The sequence below is a fragment of the Bos taurus genome, chromosome 4 (assembly GCF_002263795.3).
Source record: "Bos taurus isolate L1 Dominette 01449 registration number 42190680 breed Hereford chromosome 4, ARS-UCD2.0, whole genome shotgun sequence".
NCBI classification, from domain to species: domain Eukaryota; kingdom Metazoa; phylum Chordata; class Mammalia; order Artiodactyla; family Bovidae; genus Bos; species Bos taurus.
In genome coordinates, this window is record NC_037331.1 from 110,408,212 (window position 1) to 110,434,322 (window position 26,111).

The 26,111-nt window shown below is 37.1% G+C and overlaps 1 protein-coding gene across 1 annotated transcript in view; it reads left to right on the forward strand.

Moving 5' to 3' along the window:
• CNTNAP2 (contactin associated protein 2) overlaps positions 1-26,111 on the forward strand; it is a 2,325,432-nt gene that overhangs the window by 982,625 nt on the left and 1,316,696 nt on the right. Inside the window, exons 6-7 of the mRNA XM_024991213.2 lie at positions 20,964-21,167; positions 25,379-25,563. Of these exons, the coding sequence (XP_024846981.1) occupies positions 20,964-21,167; positions 25,379-25,563 (389 nt within the window). The remainder of the gene's footprint in view (positions 1-20,963; positions 21,168-25,378; positions 25,564-26,111) is intronic.

Sequence of the window (26,111 nt, forward strand, 5' to 3'; positions counted from 1 at the left end):
AATTGGATCTTGGAAAATAAAGATAAGGATCTGATCTGTAGCAGGAAAAGAGACTATTACTTGTACAAATATTAGAGCTTCTCTGTGGCAACTTGCAAAATCAAGAGTTTTGAAATTATTAATAGAAAGCTAGAAGTTATATAAAAACACTTCTAAGAGTTCCAAAGCTCTTTTTTAATGGTATAATTTGAATATATAATATTTACAGGGTAAATAACACCCTATTTTTAACAGAGTGATTCAAGTGATGAAATACTTAGCAGTCACTCTTCCAAACCAAAGCAATTTCTAAAATATTTGAAAAAATATATAGTTAAAGGTTTAGCAATGGAGTATTGAGAGTCTGTGTCAGGTCCAAAAACAGTCTATCTGTTCTGAAAAGCAAGGTGCCTTCTCCTACCATGGAGCCAGGATTGTCTACCCAAAATGCATTAGCTCTATGACTCAAAAGGAGCTTGATTCCTACCAGGGTCATCTGGGAGCCATACTGTTCCCACTGTTGCTGCTATAAACAAAGTTGGGAGTTTTAGGAGTTTAACTGATCAGGATCCTGCCCCTCCTACTTTATTCTCTCCATCATTACTAAGCTTTGCCTCTGCTTTGTTTGTCAATGACTATAAAAGTCATGGTGCTGGACAAAACCCTTGAGAGTCCCTTGGACTTCAAGGAGATCAAACCAGTCAATCGTAAAAGAAGTCAACCCTGAATCAACGGAAGAACGGATGCTAAAGCTGAAGCTCCAGGACTTTAGCCACCTGTTGCTCCAATGAGCCAACTCATTGGAGAAGACCCTGATGCTGGGAAAGATTGAGGGCAAAAGGAGAAGAGGAGAGCAGAGAATGAGATTGTTAGATAGCATCAGCAACTCAATGGATATGAATTTGCGCAAACTTCGAGAGGTAGTGGTTGACAGCAGAGCCTGGTATGCTGCAGTCCATGGGGTTACAAAGAGCTGGACATGACTTAGCCACTGAATGACAAGAGTGAATGTCCTCTTTCTAAGCCTTCACACGCTATGCGTAAAACCATTAAAAATTGCAGTCACTGTCACTTACCACAGAGCCACTGGAGGAAAAGCACTTTTATCTGTTTTTTTTCCCACTCTGTCTGAAATTTTGCCCTTTTTTTTTTAATTTCAGCTTGATTTAGCCAGTATATTCTTAACCTAAGCATTCTGATTTAGCAACTGACTTTTTTTTTTTCATCTTGAACTCTTCAGAGGTTCATCGAATATAGTTGTAAGATACAAAAACTGGAAGCAAGTCCTTGTTTTAAATCTAGATGTTGGGTTGGAGTTCACTAAATTTGGTAACTCTAAATGTGTAAAAAATCGATTACATTTAATGCATTCATTCAACCAGACATTATAATGGAGGTCTTAGTCGTTCCATCATGTGCCACTCTTTGCAACCCCATGGACAGGATCCTCTGTCCCTGGAATTCTCCAGGCAAGAATAGTGGAGTGTGTGGGTGGCCATTCCCTTCTCCAGAGGAAGGCATTATAATGGTGGATTCCTACATTCATAAATGCTAGGTGCTTTCTGGATAGCAAATTTGTGAGTTATACCGAAATAATGGCTTATATTGTGCTGCTGTGGATAGTCACAGATGATGGCGTTGAGGTCATGTCTCAGTTTGAAAATCTTTATCTGATATTTTTTTGGGCAGGACACCATCCCTCATCCTGCACCCCAAGTTTCTTAGGTCATAGTGAGAAGGCTACCAAAAGATGTTCAAAATGCTTGTTATGTAGAGCAGTGAAGGGAAGGGACAGAATATTTCTCTTTATTTCTCTATGTTTTGCTGCCTTCCTCACTGGGGAGCAAAATGAGCTACATCAATGAAGGGAGCAAAAAATATGGAATAGGAAGTCGAGTGGGTCCTTCCATCACCAAGCAGGGAACCCAGTTTTTCCTAAGTCCATTAATGCTCTTGTAACCATAGGACCTTCTTCTCTTTCCAGGCCTGGGTCCGTGTGACCAAGTAGGTGCTCAGAATATTCACTGTTTTAAATCAATTAAGGAAAAACTTAATATATGGTAACAATAAAAGCTAATGCTTATTAGCAGTTTAAAATTTTCCTGATCCTGCTTTAAGGATACTGTTAATACCTTCCATGCCTTACCTCATTCAGTCTTCACAGTTCTGTAAAGAATGCTACATCGTCACCTTTACCTTCTGACAATCAAGAAACCTGAGGCTTAGAGATGTGATTTATTGAAGGTCCCGTAACTTAAAGGCACAGAGCAGAAATTAGAACCCTGGTAGTGTAAGTAAAACTATGTCAACTGTTCCAGCTACTGTGAACCAGAGTTAGTGGCACTTAAGACACAAAAGTCCCTCCATTTGAGATGATCTTAATTTAATGAGATATAAGAAAAAAATGTGTATGTTAGAATTGTTTAACATTTAAAAGATCTGTGCTTTGGTGCTAGACTAACTAATAGCAAAAAGAGTAGGAAACATAAAATATTATAGGTGAATGTGGCCAGCACTGTTATACTTGCTCAAGGTCATCCATTCATCCTTAATGGCCCCGGGTCTTTAATGCCATGAATGTGTCCCTTAATTCACTGAGAAAAGCAATTTTGTCCCCATGTTCTAGACCTAAAATAATTCAATCTTACTAATTATGTTTGAGCATTATCGAGGCACTAAGAATATAGGTTAATTATTATTCTATCATCTCATAAATCATTTTGTTAGATTCTACTTCTACAAGCCTCCATATAATAAATGTTTATTATTTTTTAAATTAACAATATGGCTAATGATGAATGGTGTTTATAATATAACAGTTTTACTCTAATCTAACTTGCAAATTTTGACACTTTGTAAATAGCAGTCCATAGTATTCACATATAAAATGTTTCAGCATCTATGGATTTTATATTTTAAAACTCTCTTTGAGAATGTCCAAGAAATAATGTGCTAAAGTAGTCAGGAAGTGTGAATGTGCTTCTAAAATTCAGATTCTGCCATTCTAGAACCTGATTTAAAATCCCAAAGTAAAAATGAATGTAAGCTTGACCAAGCTAACCATAATAAGAGATGCTTAATTTTGGAGCTGAAAGGAATCTCAGAGCTTACCTTTTTCCTCCCTTCATTCTACAGGCCCAGAGGGTAAACTGATGTCCCTGAGGGCAAATAAAGAAGGGTCGGGTCTGAGGTCTCTGGGTTCAGATCTAGTGTTTACCTGCAGCCTGGTGGGATGGTCATGATAGTATTGGTTCCACTCCACACTTCGTGGGTCATGAGGAAGGTGACACCATCCTAATAAATCTCCTACTACAGCATGCATTTTATCCCCCTGGTATGAAAATGTGTGCTTTGCTTCTAGATCTACATTAAGAGAAACTCAACCATTGACATTTTAAGGACTTAACCGACCTACTATAAATAGCATTTGTAACAGCCTTATATCTGTCATGCCTTGGGAAGTGCATAAATTGTTAGGATTGACCTAGACTGTAAAAAATGTCAAATGCAGAAAGTTGAAAATAGGATGTGTAGGCACTGTGTCAAAATGTGTCCTATTTCCAAATTAAATTCTTTTCTTTTTAGCTCTTCAAAACCAAACCAAGGCAAACCAAACCAACAAAAAATCTTTCTGAAAATTCATGTGAATTTGTAATATTTGCCCTTTTGTTTCCTGAATTCAAAAATGACCCCTCCTTTGTGAAGTTACAAAATTCTGCAACTTTTCTAATTCGAATTTTTTAATAGCTTAACTGTTATCAAGAGAAAATGCCACTGAAACCCTTGATTTATGTTAGGAAAATAAATTCAAAGTATAAATTACACAGTAATATATGTTATTGAACATTATACAAATTATAAAATAAAATTATACAAAAGAATATCTAAAATTCTTAAAATATAATGTCAACTTCAAGTTTATTTACAGCCTTAAGTAAATTTAAGGTTTAGAGGGAAAATAGATGAATCTTCCCATAGGGTAGACTCAATAAAGTCTGTATGTTTATGCTGCAGATTTCAAGAGGATTTTTCCAGTAAGGTCTGAAAAAGTGGGTAATAATCAAATGGCTGAATAAACAAGGAAAATTCTGGGAAATGTAAATGCTGAGTGTGGTTTGTTTCCCCAGGAATCCAGATTCTACACAATGTATTGGGAAAAGAACTGCCTTCCACCCTCTTAAGGTCTATGGCTGGGCCTGCAGATTAAACTGACATGGGACAGATGAAAAGGAGAAAAACATACACATTTTAGTTAGCTTTTATAGGTACATGGGTGTCTTCAGAAGGCAAATGAAGACCCAAGGAAGCCATTATGTCCAAAAGCTTAAATACCTTTTTAAACAAAGAATGATAAATTTTAAGGATGCAATAAGTCAAAGGGCTTGGGCTGGAGGGCAGTTAATTGACAGTGATTAGGAAACATTTGGGGAAATTAATTGAAGATAAAGGGTTTTAATTGGAGAAGGAAATGGCAACCCACTCCAGTATTCTTGCATGGAGACTCCTATGGACCAAAGGAGCCTGGCGGGCTATAGTCCATGGGGTCACAAGGAGTTGGACACGACTGAGTGACTAAAAAGCAAGGGGGTTTAATAGGGTTTTTAAATTTCCAACTCCTGCTTTGGCTTTGTCTGCCAAGCTTTGTTGATAAGAATCTTGTTAATTCTCTTCCTGGGACAGTGAAGGTGCCTGTTTCATCGCAATTGTTAGGACTTGATTTTTGGTAGAAAGAGATCAATCAGAGAGCCCTGCCTGCATCTGCTGTTTTGGTTCACAATAGTCAGTATACAGAGAGGCATGTTTTGGGGTAGCATGTTCTGAACCCCTTCAACATTAATGTATTGCTAACACTGGATTTACTGTTTATAAAGTATCTACTGAATTTTAATAATCAAACTTGGAAATCACAGAGTTTAGTTACAATAAGCATGTGAGGAAGGAGAGACTGGCCTTTGTAAACTGCAAGAAAGTCTCATGTGCTGAAATAAATGCACATCCAAGCAGTGAGAAGTAAACAAAGGAGTCCATCTGTAGAATGATACCATGTAGCATCACTCTTACTTATAAAGAGATCTGTGGTTCCTTGTCATTTTCCATAGGATAACTTAAATATTTATGGATTATATTTTCACTGTCATATATGTGGTACTTTGAAAATAGACCTTTGTTTTCCTGTTTAAGGAAATGGATGCATGGAGATGCAGCCATAAAGAACAGACTTGTAGACATGGGGGCTGGTGGGGAGGGTACTGGGCGGCGGGGAAGGAGAAGGTGGGAATAATTGAGAGTAGCATGGAAACATACATTGCGTGCATGCCAGGTCGAGTCAGTCATGTCCAGCTCTGTGTGAGTCTGTGAACTGTAGCCTTCCAGGCTCCTCTGTCCACAGGATCCTCCAGGCAAGGTTATTGGAGTGAGTTGCTGTGCCCTCCTCCAGGGCATCTTCCCAACCCAGGGATTGAAACTGTGTCTTTGCACTAGCAGGTGGGTTCCTTACCACTAGCACCACCTGGGAAGCCCGTATTCACACACACATATAAATATGCACATGTACATATGTATATATATGTTTCTTTTTTAGGTAGAGGCTTATATATCCAGTAAATCAGTAAAGAAGTTCAGATTTATAGTGTTTTCTGTCTTTCCTTCCCGCCTGTATTTAGTGTACTATCTGCCTATAGTTATGTGGTAATAAGAGCATTGGGCTTTCCTGGTGGCTCAGACAGCAGGAAATCTGCCTGCAATGAGGTTCGATCCCTGAGTCAGGAAGATCCCCTGGAGAAGGGAATGGCAACCCACTCCAGTATTCTTGCCTGAAGCATCCCATGGACAGAGGAGCCTGGTGGGCTACAGTCCATGGGGGTTGCAAAGAGATGGTCACTGAGCTACCGACACAGCATAGAGTATTATATCTTTGTATCACATAATATATTAAAATTATTTTTTAAATCATTCACTCTCCATTTAGCACTATCCATACTCTTGCCTGGAAAATCCCATGGATGGAGGAGCCTGGTAGGCTGCAGTCCATGGGATCGAGAGGAGTCGGACACGACTGAGAGACTTCACTTTCACTTTTCACTTTCATGCACTGGAGAAGGAAATGGCAACCCACTCCAGTGTTCTTGCCTGGAGAATCCCAAGGACAGCAGAGCCTGGTGGGTTGCCATCTATGGGGTCACAGAGTCGGACATGACTGAAGAGACTTAGCAGCAGCAGCAGCAGCAACATCTTTTCTGCCCTTATGGCAGAAAGTGAAGAGGAACTAAAAAGCCTCTTGATGAAAGTGAAGGAAGAGAGTGAAAAAGTTGGCTTAAAACTCAACATTCAGAAAACTAAGATCATGGCATCTGGTCCCATCACTTCATGGGAAATAAATGGAGAAACAGTGGAAACAGTGTCAGACTTTATTTTTCTGGGCTCCAAAATCACTGCAGATGGTGATTGCAGCCATTAAAAGACGCTTACTCCTTGGAAGGAAAGTTATGACCAACCTAGATAGCATATTTAAAAACAGAGACATTACTTTGCCAACAAAGGTCCGTCTAGTCAGGGCTATGGTTTTTCCAGCAGTCATGTATGGATGTGAGAGTTGGACTGTGAAGAAAGCTAAGCACCAAAGAATTGATGCTTTTGAACTGTGGTGTTGGAGAAGACTCTTGAGAGTCTCTTGGACTGCAAGGAGATCCAACCAGTCCATCCTAAAGGAGATCAGTCCTGGGTGTTCATTGGAAGGACTGATGTTGAAGCTGAAACTCCAATACTTTGGCCACCTCATGTGAAGAGTTGACTCATTGGAAAAGACTCTGATGCTGGGAGGGATTGGGGGCAGGAAGAGAAGGGGATGACAGAGGATGAGATGGCTGGACAGCATCGCCGACTCCATGCACATGGGTCTGAGTAAACTCTGGGAGTTGGTGATGGACAGGGAGGCCTGGCATGCTGCCATTCATGGGGTCGCAAAGAGTCAGACACAACTGAGCGACTGAACTGAACTGAACATCTTTTCCAAGGAATTTGCTTTTTAAGAAATAAAATTCCTTGTCGATACATGCTGTGGTCATTCACAGGTAAATTATGATACCATGGAAAATAAACTTAAATGTTCAGTCTTATTATGATCTGTTTAGTCTTATATTTTGACAGTATTCAAGTTAAAAGGGATTTGTGCATGATAAATCGCTTCAGTCGTGTCTGACTCTGTGCGAACCTATGGACTGTAGCCTACCAGGCTCCTCTATCCATGGGATTCTCCAGGCAAGGATCCTCCTTCAGGATGTCTTCCTGACCCAGAGGTGACCACATCTTTTCTGTCTCCTGCATTGGCAGTCAGGTTCTTTACTGCTAGCGCCACATGGAAAGCCCATAGGAATGTGTGGCTGAACAAAACCTGGCTGTAGGGTACTAACCAGAAGTCTCTGCTTAATACAACCCCAGGGCAGCTGCTCAACATTTAAAAATAGAGGGTGAGAGGATTCATTACAATGTTGGATTGCTAACTTTTCTAGGAAATGGATTGTTTGAATGACATCAAAATTGCTGCGTAGCTTCTGTTTGCCCCAGGTGGAGAGACTCTACCTCCCCCATACCCTGAATATATCCCAAATACTCCCTGTTGTTTTCCCACTAGCAGGGTCAAGTGTCTTTGATGTTAACCTAGCATCTTCTCCCTGTTCATCTTTTAATCAAGGAGAACATTGTCTCTGTCACCTGTATCTCTCTTGAAAGTCAGAAAATCGTACAGAAATCAGGTTTTACAGGCTAGCAGCCCCGATGTATGTGAACTGCTGTCCCTCTGACCAGTGAAGTTCTGGTTTTAGGCACTTCAATTATTTTATCCTTGTCAGGACTGGTTCTCTGCACAAGTGGTGGGAGCATTGCTCATTTATGGAAATGAATGAATTCAGCCTGCTCACAGGGGCCCCAGTGGGCATGTGGGTGTCGCGGAGTAATGGACGGCACCCATGTTCACAGTGAATCAGATCCCCTCCAATGCCCGATTCGCTGAGGTGTGTTGATGGTGGGGCCGCGGAGTACCATTTAGTATCTCATCAGACAGGACCCAACTGCTCTAACGGAGAGGAAAGAACACATTATGTCACAGCGTGTGTACATTCTGAGCTTTATTAATCCTATTTTATGGCTGAGATAAAAGATTCACCCAAAGGTATATGAAATCAAACCAAAAATAAAATGAAGCTGTGATGTACTACATCCTATGCATAAACTCAAAACATTCTAAACATATGTCCCAATCTCTTGCCAGTAGGTGCAAATCATTTGTACCGATTCATTGGGCTTTCAGGAAAGTACAGAAAGTAAAATAAATAAAAATGACGTCTTTACTAGTCACCTAGTACAGATTGCTGCTTGTCCAGGAAACTTTGCAGTTGTTGGGAAACTGTCTACTGTTTGGAAAAGTACTTAGTTGACATTTTTAGATTCAGGTGAATTTTTAAGATATGGAATTGAATAAGATAAAGCATTAAAATGTGTGATAGCTAAAGATGGCATCTAAAGATTCCATCTAAAAATTAAGGTGGTGAAAATAAGTGAATCCATATATATATAACAGATTTCAAAGAAGAATGTTTGACATTTGGGTTTGTTTTTAGGGAAGTCTCAATTCCATTCAAATCCCTAATGCTTTTATGGTGTTGGGTTTGTCACATCTTTGGAGAAAAACATGTTTGTAAATATTCATCTGAAATCCTTCGATCACTAGAGAAACCTTAAGTGCTTTGATTTTCTGAGTATCAACCATGCATCATCGGAAAGTTTTGCATTTTTTAATGACATAGTTATCTTCGTTGTCTGGCTGTGTCTAACCTTTATCAACATGATTGGGTGGTTAGCTGCTCTCAGGGAGGTCTTTGCTCTCTCTGCTTCTGCACTGTCTTCTAACCCGCTAATTCTGCCACATCAACATAGGGGTTACCTTTTCAAGATGCTGGTCCTACGCCTTCCCCTTAGGACACCATCATTGAACACTTAGACCCGTATCTTCCATATGAAGCAGCAGACTCTTCATCTTCCAATTTAAACCTTAACGGGACTCATGAACCTTATATATCAAACTCAGGCAGAACTACTGGCTCTTTAAGGAAACTGCATATGCTCTTCCCCTATCTGTCTGGATTTTTCTTAATCTTAACTTTCTTTTAATAAAGGAGCTCATCTATTTGTTCTTTAATAAAACTCACCTCTGTTCCTCAATAGTCCCACTTTCTTGGTACAATAATGTGGGTGTAGAGGATATTTCAGTGAATGCTGCTGCTGCTGCTAAGTTGCTTCAGTCGTGTCCAACTCTGTGCAGCCCCATGCACTGCAGCCTACCAGGCTTCTCCGTCCATGGGATTCTCCAGGCAAGAACAATGGAGTGGGTTGCCATTTCCTTCTCCAATGCATGAAAGTAGAAAGTGAAGGTGAAGTCGCTCAGTCGTGTCTGACTCTTAGCGACCCCATGGACTGCAGCCTACCAGGCTCCTCCATCCATGGGATTTTCCGGGCAACAGTACTGGAGTGGGGTGCCATTGCCTTCTCCTCAGTGAATGCTAGTTGATATCAGATATTTCCTAGTGATTTTTCAAATTCTCTTTTTTTCAGATCTATGGGATAACTCTTACCAATAATCTTAAGATTTTTTTTTTCTTTTTTGGTTTGGCCAATTTTTTTCTATTTCTTTTCTTAATTATAGTTAAAGATTTTCTGTAGAAAATATTTTGGAATATAGATTATTTGAGATACAGGAAAGCTGATAGCTCAGTTGATAGAGAATCGGCCTGCAATGCAGGAGACCCCAGTTTGATTCCTGGGTTGGGAAGATCTGCTGAAGAAGGGATAGGCTACCCACTCTAGTATTCTTAAGCTTCCCTTGAGCTCAGCTGATCAAGAATCCACCTGCAATGCAGGAGACCCGGGTTCGATCTGTGGGTTGGGAAGATCCCGTGGAGAAGGGAAAGGCTACCCACTCCAATATTCTGGCCTGGAGAATTCCTCCAACTGTATAAGTCCTTGGGGTCACAGAGTCAGACAAGACTGAGTGAGTTTCGCTTTCTTTTATTTCAAGGCCAACAGGGGTATCTTGAAATATGGTATATTGATAGGAAATTTAAGGTATAGTTAAGGCCAACATATCAGGAAACAACTGTCATTGAAAAGGTAGTTTATTATTAAACTTCTGAGGAGGAGAGGGCAGGTCTACCCTGGGGGGGATGGGGAGGGCAGAGAGGTAGTGGGGAGGATGGGAAAAAACCTTCACTGTGGTTTCCACAGGAAGGAATGGGTGAGGCCATGTAAGCTGGTTAAGGATTGACTAGTTTGAATAATTTAAGAGGCTCTGGGACTGGGGTCCTGTCCCTGGTTGTTTGGTTCCTGACCCTGGAGTGATTAGGGCAGGTAGATAGTGGCCTGGAGGGTGAGGGCCTGAAAGAGGAGATAGCTAGGCTGTGGACTCTTGACTGGTTTTTCTGTATTTGGAGAACATCCTTAGGATCTGGCTCACTCTGGGAGTTATCAGCAAGGCCCCGCGTATCAACACATCAACATACAGAAAACGGAAGTGAATGAGTGAAGTCGCTCAGTCATGTCCAACTCTTTGCGACCCTATGGCCTGTAGCCTACCAGGTTCTTCCATCCATGGGGTTTTCCAGGCAAGAGTACTGGAATGGGTTGCCATTTCCTTCTCCAGGAGACCTTCCTGACCGAGGGATTGAACCCTGGTCTCCCACATTGTAGGCAGACGCTTTACTGTGTGAGCCACCAGGGAAGCTCCAGCAAATGGAAGACATGGTTAATACTGACCCTGGTAGCTCTGAGAAATCTCCCGGATGTGAACCTCTTTCACCATTCCCCTTGTATTTATGTGGATTGTCTATCTTTTCCTAAGCATTGTATAAATTACCAGGAAAAAAGTGCTTCAAAACACATTGCTATATCAACTTACCATCCCTTAGCCAATTTAGTAATGAAATTTGGATGTAAGACTGACAACAGGATTTTCCTGGAACCAGAAGAAGTAAGTTTAACTGAGTAATGGTTTTAAAAAATCTGAGATAAATGTTGAGACTAATTCTTATTAAGAAATGTTCTGGGGGATTTCTTGATGTCTGGTTCCTTTCTTCATTAGTGGAAGATGTATTTAGTACTTATAGTTCTAAAGTTTAATAGTCTTATAGTTTGATACTTATAGATAGTATTTTCCTAAGCAGAAAAATAGATTATGTATGGTAAAAAACTGTAGCTCTTTTCAGTAAACAGTAATATTATCACAGAGAAGACAGGTCTAATTTGTTTGACTCTTTGATTTATAAAAATAAATAAGAATAGCTTCAATATGGATTTATTACAAATAGATTTTATGCTAATGTTTAATGCTAATTTTCAGAAACTGCTTATTACCTCTGTATTATTAGATGTATCAGAACTGTGACCCTGTTCTCAAGTGGATCACTCTGATTTTCTGATGTCCTCTCCGTGTGTAAATGGCCATTTCTCTTAAATGCATTCAGTTTAAAGACATATATATATATAGTATTTAAACTCATACTGTAGTCAAATGTTTTAAATGTTGACTTATTAAAAATAACTCCAGAATGAGTGTAATTAAAGCATTTGATGTTTTAAATTATTTATGTATATCAGAAATATACAATTATGGTACTGACATAAGTGCCGATCATTAAATCATATATGAGTCTGTACTCTCAGAGAACAGACTGCATTGCACCAGGTATGGTTTTGAAGGAAGGTGGGAACAGAGGAATTCCACTTTTGCGTGTTGTCTCACATATCAGTGATGTTTAAATCAGTTTAGGTGTTAATCGGGGTTTCCCTGGCAGTTCGGTGGTTTAGACAAGACGTTGTGCTTCCACTGTGGGGGTCATGGATTCGACCCCTGGTCAGGGAACTAAGATCCCACATTCCCTGTGGTGTAGCCAAACAGTGAATAAGTTAAAAAAATTAAAAAGAGAGAAGTGTTTATTGTGTTAAGAAATACAAAGTAGAAGAATCCATCCAGAGGCTGTACCTTAGAAAAGCTTAAAGTCCACAGGAAATCAGATCCATAAAGAGATAATTTCAATATGAGAAGTGGTGTGATAAATATCTAAGGGTGATGTGTGTGTGTTCAGTCATGTCTGACTCTTTGTGACCCCATGGACCATAGCCCGCCAGGCTCCTCTGTCTGTGGGATTTTCCAGGAGAGAGTACTGGAGTCGGTTGCTGTTTCCCACTCTAGGGGTTATTCCTGACTCAGGGATCGAATCTGCATCTCCTGCGTTGGCAGGCAGGTTCTTTACCACTGAGCCACCTTGGAAGCCTCTGTGGATGAGGGCTGTTGACACAAGAGAATTTATCTAGTAGGTAAGCTTTATCTGAAGCTTAGAAGATGCTTAAACAAGAATAAGCATAAACTTAGTTTTTTGTTTTTTTTTTTAATAGCTCTTCATTGAAGGAAGTGAACTTAGCATGAGGAAAGGAAAATTAAATTAGGTGAAATTAGCAAAGGATCCAGGAGGTTTACAAGGAGAAAGGTGGTGCTAAAATGCAAGAGTGTCAGGAACGCAGCTCTATCCCTGAGGGTTTTGCAGGCCACATTGAAGAGTTTTTCAGTAGAAGAGTTTATTTCAAAATATCTTTTTAGCTTCTGTATGGAGGATAGAGTTAAGGGTAATAAAACTGGAGGGTGGGAGTTGCTCATTCACGATGTTAATGCAATGGACTGTATGTGAGGTGATGGGAACCTGCTGGCAGTGCATATAAACAGTCAACTATGTGTTTGAAAAACATGGATGTACTAAATTTCATTAGACTTGGAACTAACAGAATGTAGGTCCCCAGGACAGGGAGGAGCTGAAGAAAGGCCCAGAGCTCTGTCTTGAGTGGCTGTATAATGGATATAAGGCCTGGAGGAAGAATTATGTGTTGAGCAAGTAGAGTTAGACTTGCCTGTGGAAAGGCCATGTGGATATCAGAGTCCAAATGTTATGGATAAATGCTATCAGACACCTCTGATGTGATTGTTGTTGCTCTGTCATGAGCTATCAAGCACTTAAGGGCAAAGCAACACATTTTAGAGAGAAATATTGCACAAAATGTGAGATGCTGACCTTCCTGAAAGAGCCTTTATGGTTTTTATTTTATTTTTCCCCAAGTAGAAGTGATTTTTTTGAAGTCTATCTGTAGATTATTTTTCAAAGGATTTGAAGAAGGCTCATTTGCTCCTGTTACTCTAAATTAGCTGTTATTGACCTTTTGGAATCTATTAACTATTTATTTATATTTAAACCACAGATATATTGAATGAAAAGGGCAGCAGGTTAGAAGGAGATTAATCAAGTAGAAACAGTCTGCATATGTGATGAGATGGACAAGGTTCTATCCCAGTTAATGTCTATCAATTAGATAACACCAAGTCATAAATAATGGCATGAATTTTTTCCCTCCGCCACAAAAAATGTAGCATAAAATCACCATTTTTTTCTCTAACAGTTGAAACCTTGGCTATATTAGTAGCTGTGGCACCAAAGTGAATCAGAATGATTCTTGAAATTTCTTCCATTCTTATGATTCAAATTGTTAAAGAAAACGTTTAAAATAATAGTGTTTATTATACTTTAATGCACTGAATATAAATGACAATATGCGATCATTCAACAAATACTTAATGAATATAGACTAAGGCACTGCTCTAAGTACTGAGCTTTTTTTGTTGTTATTCAGTTGCCAAGTGTATCTGATTCTTTGCAACCCCATGGACTGCAGCATGCCAGGCTTCCCTGTCCTTCACTGTCTCCCAGAGTTTGCTCAAACTCATGTCCATTGAGTTGGTGATGCTGCCCAACCATCTCATCCTCTGTTACCACCATTCTCCTCCTACCCTTAAATCTTTCGCAGCATCAGGATCTTTTCCCAGAATTGAGCTTTCCCAAATATGTTAGGTAGAAATAAATGCTATGAAGAAGAAGGGTAGTGAGTGAATATAGAGATGAAGATGGTGACGTGGTATTTTGCAAAGAAAGGTCAACATATTTAGAATATTGACTACTGATTTTAAAAAGAATATGTAGGTTTGCATCTATGTAAAAGCTGGCAAAACTAAGCAAATTCCACCTTCTAGTGTTTTTCAACTTTAGTTTCAGAGATGTATTTCAAACTCTTGAATGTGACTTGGGTATTTATTTATATACATTACATAATGTTAGATTTCATAGTAACTCATTAACATGCATCTCTACTGATATCCTTTAATTAAGAATTTTGGAAATTGAAAGTAAGGAAATAATTATTCCAGTGCTCAGGAATCTCACTGCAAGAATGTTCATTATAAAAATGTTTGGATTTGTAGAAAACCAGAGATAAATTAGATGTACAAAAAGTATTTTGCTATCTATGTGGTGTGATTGTAACTAATTTAAATTGACTTATTTTTGTATTTTATATGACATAAATTTTTACAGTGAGTACATATTTATTTTATGATAATGAAACAAAAATTACTTTAAAATATTAAGCCCTATGCATTACCACATAAATATTAACAAACACTTCAACGTATTTAAGTGGTAATCAGTAATCACTTAAATACATATTAGCAATTATTATGGCCTTTAAAAATCACTGTTTATGCAAAAACATTTGATTAAAATGAAAAAAGCCTCAAAATCATTGCAAATCTTTATGAAGTAGATAACTAGGTAATGGTTATGAGTTTTTATTCTTTTTCATTGAATAATTTATTTGTTTTGTGGAAGAATAGATCATGTAGATGATGACAACTATATTTATTTGTAGAAATTGTATCATGTATAAAGTAAAAAAAGAAATACCTGCAAGCTTCTCAGTGCCATGCAACAGTGAAAGAAATGGTGGCTCCTTGGGAAAATGGCTGATTGTAGGTCTGGGGCAGAAGAAAATGCAAGATGAGCTTAGGGCATCATATAGTGGCAGAAAGAGAGAAGAGAAAGGAGAAAGCAAGAGGCTGAGGAGGACTCAGAAGAGGAGGAAGAGGTGGGGAGGGGAAGAGAAGGGGGAGGGAGGGGGCTGAGGTGTAAGAAGAAGAGAAGGAGGGGGAAGGGCAGGAGAGGGCCACAGCGGGCTAATCCTGATACATGGACAAAGGAGCCAACCTCAAAGAGATCCCAGTGGCTAAAAATACGGGACCATTTGAGCAAGTATTGAATTAAAGTCAAAGAAGAAATAAACATGCACAGTCCCATAATTATATAAATACATGTTTTAATGAATGAATCATTGTTGTCAGTCACTAATAAGTCATGTCTGACTTTTTCTGACCCCAGGGACTGCAGCATACCAGGCTTCCCTGTCCTTCACTATCTCCTGGAGTTTGCTCAAACTCATGTCCATTGAGTCAGTGATGCCATCCAACCATCTCATCCTCTATCAACCTCTTCTCCTCTTGCCCTGAATTTTTCCCAGCATCAGGGTCTCTCCTAGTGAGACAGCTCTTCACATCAGGTGGCCAAAGTATTGGAATGAATGAATAAATATAAGAAATCTTCCTTACAGAAGAATTCTAAGTAATATATGTAGATGAACTCCCCACTCCAGGAGGTGGAACTTAATTCTCCTCCCCTGAAACATAGGCTGGACTTGGTGACTTGCTTCCACAGAATGAAGTATGGAAAGGGGAAAATAGTCACTTTACAGTGAAGAAGCATGGCAGACATCACCTTGATCAATATCACTTCTGGAAAGTCATGTTGCCATTGCGCCTCACCAGATAGGGAGTGATGAAGACACGCCAACTCTGGGCTTTTTTCCCCAAGCAATACCAATCTTGTCCTAAGAAAACTACAGACCAAGCCTGACTGAGAAGGATTCTGAAAAATATAACCTGACCAGTACTCTTCTAAAGTGTCAAAGTTGTGAAAGACAAAGAACGACTGAGGAAATATCACAGATTGGAGGAGTTTCAGGAAGCTAAGTAATGTGAGAGCTGGACCATAAAGAAGGAGGAGTGCCAAAGAATTGATGTTCTCAAGTTGTGGTGCTGGAGAAGATTCATGAGTCCCCTGGACAGCAAGGAGGCCAATCCAGTCAACCCTAAAGGACATCAACCCTGAATATTCACTGGAAGGACTGATGCTGAAGCTGAAGCTCCAATATGTTGGCCACCTGATGCGAAGAGACAACTCATTGGAAAAGACCCTGATGCTAGGAAAGATTGAAGGCATTAGGAGATAGGGGCAACAGAGGATGAGTTGGTTGGATGGCATCACCAACTCAATGAGTTTGAGCAAACACCAGGAGATAGGAAGGACAGGAAAGCCTGGTGTGCTACTGTCCATGGGGTTGCAAAGAGTCAGTCACTACTTTGGATGCTAACAAAAATGAAATGTGAGATCCTGGACTGGATCCTGGAATAGGAAAAGCAAGCAAACAAATTTGTGACAACTGGTGAAATCCAAATATAGTGTATATTTCAGTGAATAATGATATACCTAACTTATATCTTGGGACTTCTCCAGTGGCTGAGTCATAAAGAATCCGCCTGTGATGCAGGAGATGTGAGTTTGATCCCTGGGTCAGGAAGATCCCCTAGAGAAGGAAATGGCAACCCATTCCAGTATTCTTGCCTGGGAAATCTCGTGAACAGACAAGCCTAGTAGGCTACAGTCCATGGGGTCACAAAAGTGTCAGATATGACTTAGTGACTAAATCACAACAATCAAGTTATGCCTTAGACTTCACAAATGTACTCAGTTATATAAAATGTTAATGTTAGGGGAAGTTGGGTGGAGAGTGTATAGGAACTCACCATTGTATCTTTGCAACTTTTCTTTAAATCAAAAATTATTCTAAAATAAAAAGTGTATTAAAAAGAAAACTGTAAAACAGATTCTCATTGAAGAAATCAGACATCCAAATGATCATATATTTTTAGCGAATTAAAATCCTGATTTGGAAGAAAACAACGAGATTAAAAAAAAATAAACATAGTGTTCAGTAACAAAACTATATGGACTATGATCCTTCTGTGTATCTAATTGTCACCCACCAAGCTCCTCTGTCCATGGGATTTTCCAGGCAAGAATACTGGAGTTGGTTGCCATTTCCTTGTCCAAACTGCATATATACAAATTAAAATAATCAGACATGTAAGTGGATATTTCATGAAAATAGAATCGTCCCTTTATTTTTCTTATTTAAACCTTCCTATTATTCTAAGTTTTCTATCAGGAAATATGTAAGAGAAAACAGGAAAACGAAAGTATTTTCCAAGTATTTATTTGTTTACTTTGTGGTGATGTATACAAATACATTTTAATTTTTTCAACTAAATACAATAAATTCTATTTCAAGTTATATACATTCTTACTTTATTGTAAGTACCTTGCTGCATGAAGATCATTAAAATATATTAATTTACTAAAACGTTCAGGTTTGCACATTATAAACACATTGTCAGAAACACATTTTGAACCATAATTAAGTGAAACTACATTCTCCTTGCTCTTTCCCTTCCCCACCCTCTCTCTAAATACACACACACGCACACTCACATATATGGAATAATATATAGATCATTCCATACATTAGAAAGAGAGAGAGAGAAAATCTAGAAAGATGCACCAACCTATTACCCACTTAACACTGCTGATCTCTTGTTTTGGGGATTCACTTTCTACATTCTGTGGAAATGTATTGTTTAATTTCTTATTGTTTAAGAATGTTGTTTAATTTCTTTTTTAACAATAAACATATATTACATTTGTATTAAAAATTAGCAAGGGCACTTTTTAAAATTGTAAACTCTTTAGATGAAAAACACTTTTCCGAAATATCTCATCTGAGTATGTACAAACTCAGAGAAACTGAAGGGTAAGTAACAATGAAATTAAAAAAAAAAAAGAAAAAGCTTTCTCTACTATGATGATCTGATGAATTGGACACACTCCAACCTCTCTGAGTTATTGTTAGAAACAAAATCATGGACGCACTCTGATTTTGCATTCACTTTTTGACTAGCCATACTATAGTTCAGATTGCTTAAACAGCTCAACCACATGTTTAATCACTGCAGAGAAAACTTTATTCTAAGGAGTGAAAAGCAATCAGGGTAATAGGGGGAAAATGTGGCTTATCCCAAAATAAGCACAATGTATTATTAGATGTCAAATGAAATTGTAATGTATGTTGTAGGAAAAAGAACTAAACTCTGATAGATTTTTACAATATCTCAGAGACTCTTAAAAGTATATGGTGTATGTTTATGTATAAATTATATACCATAGATTACTTCTGGGAATTTGTAGTTTCAAAGCCAACTCTGAGTTCACATCCACAGGCTAACTTTGTGCAAGCATTTAACCCGTTCCTGGAAGAACAGCTTGGATGTGGTAAGGTGAGAGACCTGGCTCAGAGAGTACTATGTTTTTCAGCTGACCACTGACCACCTGTAAGATGAGATTTGATCCTCATGAATAACATTTCTTCATGTTTTTGTTAATATCCTAGGACTGTCTGAAGGGAAAAACATGCTCGTCCTTCCTGTCGCTTTTTTCATTTGCATAAAACTAAGGAAGAAAGGCATCAACACTTGTATAAATCACTATTCTGTGCCCAAAACTGAATGTAGATTCTGAGTTAGGAGAAAACATGGGAGGGGTGAATTTCTTCCTCTGTCTAAGCTCTGGGAACATTTACTTCCTAAGAGATGAATGCAGAATGTTTGCTGTCAATTAATATATATTGGAGGTATATAAAATGATGATGTGTCTGTTATTCAACTGTCACTGATATGCAACTGACTGCAGAATTACTTTCTGGGATTCAGAATTTACTCCCTCCTTCTGACTTTTTTGTTTATGCACTTTGCAAGACAAAAAGTAATTTCTGCCAACTGCTGGATTATAAATTCAACCTGGGATCTGATAATCAGATTCCACTTTTTCTCTGTTTTCTCTCTCATCACAGATGATAAAAATAGTGCAATTGGAATTCAGCTGTGACAGTATAGATGATTAAGCTAAAATCTAATTGGCTTTGCAGTGTTAGCAGAAGCCAAAATTTAATGTCTGCTTTTTTTCCTCCGTAGTAAAATAAACCTCTGTGATTCACAGTCTCAGAACAGAATTCCGTTGATTAAGAAAGTCTTTTTATGACTGTATAAGGTCTTATAGTAAATAATTGACTGTGAGAATTAAAACAAAGTTCCAAGTTATGTTTTCCCTTGTGAACTTTTTAGAATGCAATGATTCTCTGAACTGTCACTTAAAGTCAGAAATGTTTTTGCTAACAAGATATATCATATTTTTAAAATATTCAAAGTCTATTGACTTGAAGGGAAAACTTAGAGATACTTTTAAGCAATATTTGAAATAAGTGGATTTGTGACAGTTCACTTTATGGCATTAGTTAAGAGCAAAACTTATGCTGGCAAATACTGCACAGAAAAAAGAGTGAATATAACCTCTGGTAGCTCCACACCTTCACCACCATGATGTAGCTGGCTATTGTTACTGTTACCAGGATCCAAAATATCCCCCGGGCTGATTGAAGCTAAGAGAACTGAAGAGAACTAGGATGTGTGATAAGAAGATATTTATATTAGGTTTTCCACTTGCTGTTAGTTTTTCTCTAGTGTCTCTCTCTCTGGGTTCTCTGGCAAAATCTTACCCCAAACTAGAGGCAGGCTTCATCCTGGCTTATAATCCTGAGATAATTAGAGCTACTGAATGTGATTAGGTTTCCAGTGTGACTAGTTTTGTCCAAGAGACATGGATTCGATCCCTGGGTTGGGAAGATCCAGTGGAGGCAGAAATGGCAACCTGCTCCACCAGCTTCTTGCCTGGAAAGGGCAAGAGGAGCCTGGCGGGCTGTTGTCCATGTTGTCGGAAAGAGCTGGACACAACTGAACACACACACCATCATCATTTTTAGAGCCAATGTGACTCGGTTTTCCACAACTTTAAAAGCTAAAAGTATTCTTATTGAAAAGGGTCTGATTAGGGTGACTAAGATTCTATTTGGACTTAGAATTTGATCTGGATTATTGTAGTCATCACTGACCCATTCTGTGAGTTGGCAACCCACGAAGCAACAGTGTGTAATAAATAAGACCATTTCATTTTCTTTTCCTGGTGTCAATAAGAAACAGTTACTACACTGTTGCCCACTATCCTCTGTTTCTGAGGGTGGGAAAAAGTTGTTCATACTTTGTAAAAGTTTATATAATTTCATGTTTTCAATGAAATTCCTTCAGATCAAACTACATCCACTCACAGCATAGATTAGATTTGTGTTCTTCTAATCACATATGGGTGAGACTGTCTTTTTTCAGAGTAGTTGAGAACATGGGCAACACACTTCTCTATTGGAAAGGCAAGGGGTTAATAAGGAATTTGAAATAGACATGAACCGTAAGAGCAAGGGATAAAGCAAGTTAAAGTTCAATTCACTATAAACTCTAGGTGCTACCATAAAGTTTACTGAAAATGTAGTAGAATATAAAAAACATTAGAAAATGAGTATACCACAAACTCTGCCTTCTACGATCCTTTATTATTATGTCATAGAAAAGAAAACTTGTTAGCAAAATATATATTTAAAATCATGAACACTTAGCCTCGTTTAAGAAGGAAAATATTAAAGTCTCATAATATCTGAGGGATTAACATTTTTACTTTTCAGGTAACCTCCAAATTTCTAAGTCAAAATTTTGAAGCATATAAGTCATTGATGGAACATATGTTATTAGTATAACAGTTGAAGAAAGAGTTTTAAATTGTTAAGGGTTTCCTATCATCATTCTGTTCAAGTCCTTTCCATAAAATCCACTTCAAGACACAGAATAAAACAAGAATAGAAAGAGAAGGAGAACCCAGGACTAAAGCGTTTTCAAGAAAAAAACCCCTTTTTGTCGTTTATTCAGTGCCGGCACCCAATTGGAAGAAGATATACTTCAGACTGAAGGTCAACATACAATAACAAAACTAAAATGTTATTTATTTCTTTTTTAGGGGCTGATGTTATCAACTTTGATGGCCATGTTGTGTTACCATATAGATTCAGAAACAAGAAGATGAAAACACTGAAAGATGTCATTGCCTTGAAATTTAAAACTTCTGAAAGTGAAGGGGTAATCTTACACGGGGAAGGACAGCAAGGGGATTATATTACTTTGGAACTCAAAAAAGCCAAGCTGGTCTTCAGTTTAAACCTAGGTATGTTCTGATTTTTGGCACCATTCCTTCCATTTATTGGTATCCCTGTTAGTTAAATGCTAATGGTCTTTAATCCTTAAAATGTAAATTATAAAAAGAGTTCACATTATGTTGTTGTCAATTCATTTTTAATTCATAGTGCTTGATATATATTTATATATATACTCATTTGTAAATATGTATCAACACCTGTTCTATGCAGTTACGATACTAGCATTTGGCATACAGCCGGACACTGTATTCTCTATTATTTTAAAGCAACTAAATCAGAAGAAATGACCTCAAATACTGATGAGTAGTATGAAATCAATTAAATAAGCTTGATACGATAAAGGATACTGTATAGGCGAGGGGGTATTATTAGAATATGTAGTGAGGAAAGTCCTTTCCAAGAAGATATTCATGATGAGGTTTCAGTGATGACAAAAACAAGCCCTGAAAATATCTGGGACAAAGCAGTTGAGAAAGAATCATGAGCGACTAAGACCCGATCTGCCCAAGGAACGAGATGAGGGGGCTAGTATGGGTATTCAAAGGATAGAAGATGAAATTAGATGTTATTTTAAGAATGGGAAGCTGTTGGTAGACTTTAAACTATATGGCCTCATGATCTTATTTTGAGAAAGGTACTGAGACTTCTGTAAGAGAAAATGCTTGCATGAACATGAGTTACAGCTGGACTTCTGCCTGGTGTAACTGAGAGATGACCACTGCTTGCAGAAGGTGGCTTTCAGAGGAGATGTAGAAAAACAGATTCACCTGGGAGATGGTTTTGGTTGTAAAGTTAGTATGGTTTGTAATTAATTGAGTATGGAGTAAAAAAGAAAGAGAACATATAAATAATAACCCTAAGGTATGGCTTGAGTTCCAAATAGACATTTGTACCATTTATAGAAATGCAGAAAGCCTTATTTTCTCTTCACTTTCTTCTAACGGAGGAGTACTAATTCCTTCCAATAGAGAAAGTCTAGAGATCTGTTGGAACATGGTGCATTTTTGCTGCCTGATAGTCATCAAAGTTGAGATTCTATTAGGGAGTTCCGTGTGTCATATTGACAGGAGAAGGTGCTACTCATGACGCCGGAGGAGAAGAGACAGTGAGTAGGAGGAAATATGAGTATATGGCATCACAGAGACCAGGGAAGGAGAGGAGGCTGTCACCTAAAATGTCATTTAAAACAGAAAAGTGAGGTCACTGGCAATATAGTAGTTACTGTTGATCTATTCTCATTAAAATAAAAAGAATAGTAGTTTTATTGTCATCAGTTAAGGAAAGATAAAAAGGGTGCAAATGACTATTTTAAGTATAATCAACTAGAAATGAAGGAATCAGAGAAATAATATGCCAATTAGAAAATGAGATGAAACTCAAAGAAGGAGTTACTATTTTGTTTTGGGCTATTGTTGTTGTTTCTAAGTGGACAAGCCTAATACATGTTTGTATTTTGATAATGTAGTTAAGATTTACTTAAAACTAAAGGGAAGGTCCACAAGACAGATACTGACATTCAGAGTTACAATTTATGCAAATCAGTAATATATCTATCCTCTTCTTGCTGGCCTAAAACTTTCAGAATTTATTCAAGAGTTGTTTGAAGGGCATCATATATTCCATATTTTTATGTTTAGTGATTTTAGGATTCTATAAAGATTTTGTAGTCTAAATTATATCAATAACTAAAATTTTCATGTTGAATGCATCCCAATGGAAAGCTATAAAACTGAACATTGGAACACAAAGAGACCCTGCCTGCTTGGTTTTCTTATCAACATGGTTTTAACTTTCTTAAATATGGCTTGTTTCCCATATATTAACTTTTATTACATTGAAAATCATTAGTATACTAAAAAATACAACTTCAGTTAGTTTTTTTCAGTTGATAATACTTAATAGAGTATCTACAAAGATTATTCTTCATTATAAAACTTTCACATTCAAAATCTTATCTGACAGAAAAAATAGCTTCCATAACAAGAAAACTATCCAAGAAAGCTGATTTTAAAAATATACAAAGATATTTAAGTTTTTATATTCAAATTGTAAAATGAAAATGCATGCCAAAACCTGGGAAAATTCAAATAGAGAAGTTTAATGTCATTCTTGAATGAAAATTCATTCCACTCTATAACTGTACTAAGACTTTAGGAGAAGACTGAGCGACTGAACTGAATGTAAGGAAAACTCACTGAAGAAAAATTATAAATAGTCTGTAAACACCAAGTGCTCAATCAAGCTATCTATGAAAGAAATATACAATAAAATAATGATTCCAATTTTTTCAAGCAAGTAAATAAATTTTAAAAATAATAGTATCTGTATCAGTGTGTTATACAATAAAAAGGATTCTTTGTCCTAAAAATATTTCAAGAAAACAATTTAATAATATATCTTCAGATATTTTAATTTTCTATGTATTTTGTAATCATAAAGAAATAATAAGAAACAGCTCTAGAATTTCTGTCCAAGGATGTATACTTTGTGATATTAGTTACAATAGCAAATATTGAAAGAAAAAAAATTAACACATACAAATATATTGGTATGTGTTAAATAATTTGGGGAATGTGACAGGCATTAAATTAAAACAGTAGGCAAATTATAAATGTTATATCAATATTTTATATGTATATGAATTATATGATTATATTTATATAATTTTTAAAAATGTCTGGAAAAACTAGACCACACTATTTTTAGTGGTAGAAAAGAGTGATTAATGCTTTACATATTAATTCTTTATAAAATTGGATCATATCTAAAGTAATTTATTTTTTCAAACTTTTCTCCTTTTTTTTTTTTTAAAGTGAAATACACAGAGTAGCCTTTAAAAGCCGCTGGGCCTTGTAAGAGTGTGATGTTACTATTCTGAAACAAGAACTGATCATATGGCCTCATACAAAAAGATCATTACCATGTCATTGGAAAGCAATTTACATAGAGTATTATTGACAAATTTATGACAACCATGGAAACACATCCATTCAGATATCCACTCTCAGTTTTAATGCTATTTCCTTAATACAGGCACATCTAGATACTGCTTAGTCTTCTAGTCTAAATATTTAATGTAATAAAACTGAATGTATTCTTTCACTTAAACTTACTCTTTCTTTTCTTTCTTCCTCTCCCATCCCTATCTACATACACAGTCATAATCACAGTCACAGGGAAACATTTGATTTCATCACCAAAAGGAAAAAAAAATTCATATAGGAGATCCATAGAAAATGTCAGGTATAAGTGTATTAGCATCATAAATGTGAAAAAAGGAAATAATTCTTCAGTCAATTGTGTGTTTATTTTATTTCTATTATGCTATTTATTCTGAAGCAATAGTCTATTTTATAGCATTTAGTTTTGCCTGACCATAAAAAGTAATGCTTGATTAGACAAAATAGAAAATGGTATAAAATATGTAAACAGCATCCAGAGATGACCTTAATAAATATTTCAGACTTTCACAATCTTCCACTCTTATTTATAGTTCTGTTGCTATGGAGATCTTATTTCAAAATTGAACTAATGCTACATATGTAATTTTGCAGATGTTTATTTTAAAGTATAACTTGAGTAAATTTTCCATGACATTAAATATTATGTTGTGCTTAAGATTATGGCTTTAGGAATCAGAAAATATTTGTCATGTTGTATTTTCTTGACCAATAATAATAATAACAAAAAAAATAATAAAAATTAACAGGTAACTTTTAATGAACATTCACTGTATGTCAGGAAATAAGTTCTTTACTTGTACAGATTAATTTAATCCTCACAGCAACTTTGTAAAGCAGGTACTATTATTTTTCCCATTTTACATATGACCAAAGAGAGGCTCAGAGAGCAGTTACCTTGGCCAGGATCATGGAGCAAGCCAGTGATGGAAGAGCATCAGAATCCAGGGACTCTGACTCCAGAGCCCATAGGGCACTGACTTCATACGGAATATACCAAACTTAGCAGAATTCATGGCCCAGTAATTGAAAAAATAAATAAATAAAGCTCATGGTTTTTAAGGGAACAGAGATTTTTCCATCTTTAATAGCTTTTATGTAGTTTGAACATGCCACTATTGTTAAGTATCATTCCATGCTGGTTGTCCTATGTAAACTACAATAGACAGAGATGCCATAAAAATGTCTGCCCATGGTGTAGCAGATGACATAGAGTTCTGGTGTCTTTACCTGGGTCCTTTTCCATTCACGTGATTCAGGAAGCAACCAGCTTGGCCCCATATACGGCCACACGTCCGTGATGACAGGAAGCCTGCTGGATGATCACCACTGGCACTCTGTGGTCATTGAGCGCCAGGGCCGGAGCATCAACCTCACCCTGGACAGAAGCACACAGCACTTCCGCACCAACGGGGAGTTTGACTACCTGGATTTGGACTATGAGGTAAACCTGAGGATGTGTGAATTGTCCTGCATCAAGTGACTGCTTCAGTTTTATGCTGTCTTGTTGAATTATTATTAATTATATACCTTCATATACCATTTTCATTTTATTCTCCAAAGAACACTTACAGCTTCACAACCTAATTTATTAATATAGGACATTTCATTAAATTTTAAATTGTTAATGAGTTATTGAAATATTTTTTAAAACTTGGAACCAAAGTAGCATGTATTTGAAGAAAAGGACCATTTATTATGTTATCAGAGCCATTTAACAAAACCAGAATAAATTAAGTCATAATCTTTTTATTGGTAATTATAAATTGCTTGTTCTTGATAATATACAGTATATTATATACATGATTGCCTAGTATTTATTAGAAAGCATTGCAGAAGAAATCCTACATTAAACCATTTATAAATTCATGACTATAGATAGTTCCTTTGACAAGTTCTATTTTCTCAGATATAAATGTCATAAAATAAATAAAACTACAGACTGTTTTAAAGAGATTGTTCATAAATAAAAAGATATTTTTTACCTTCCAA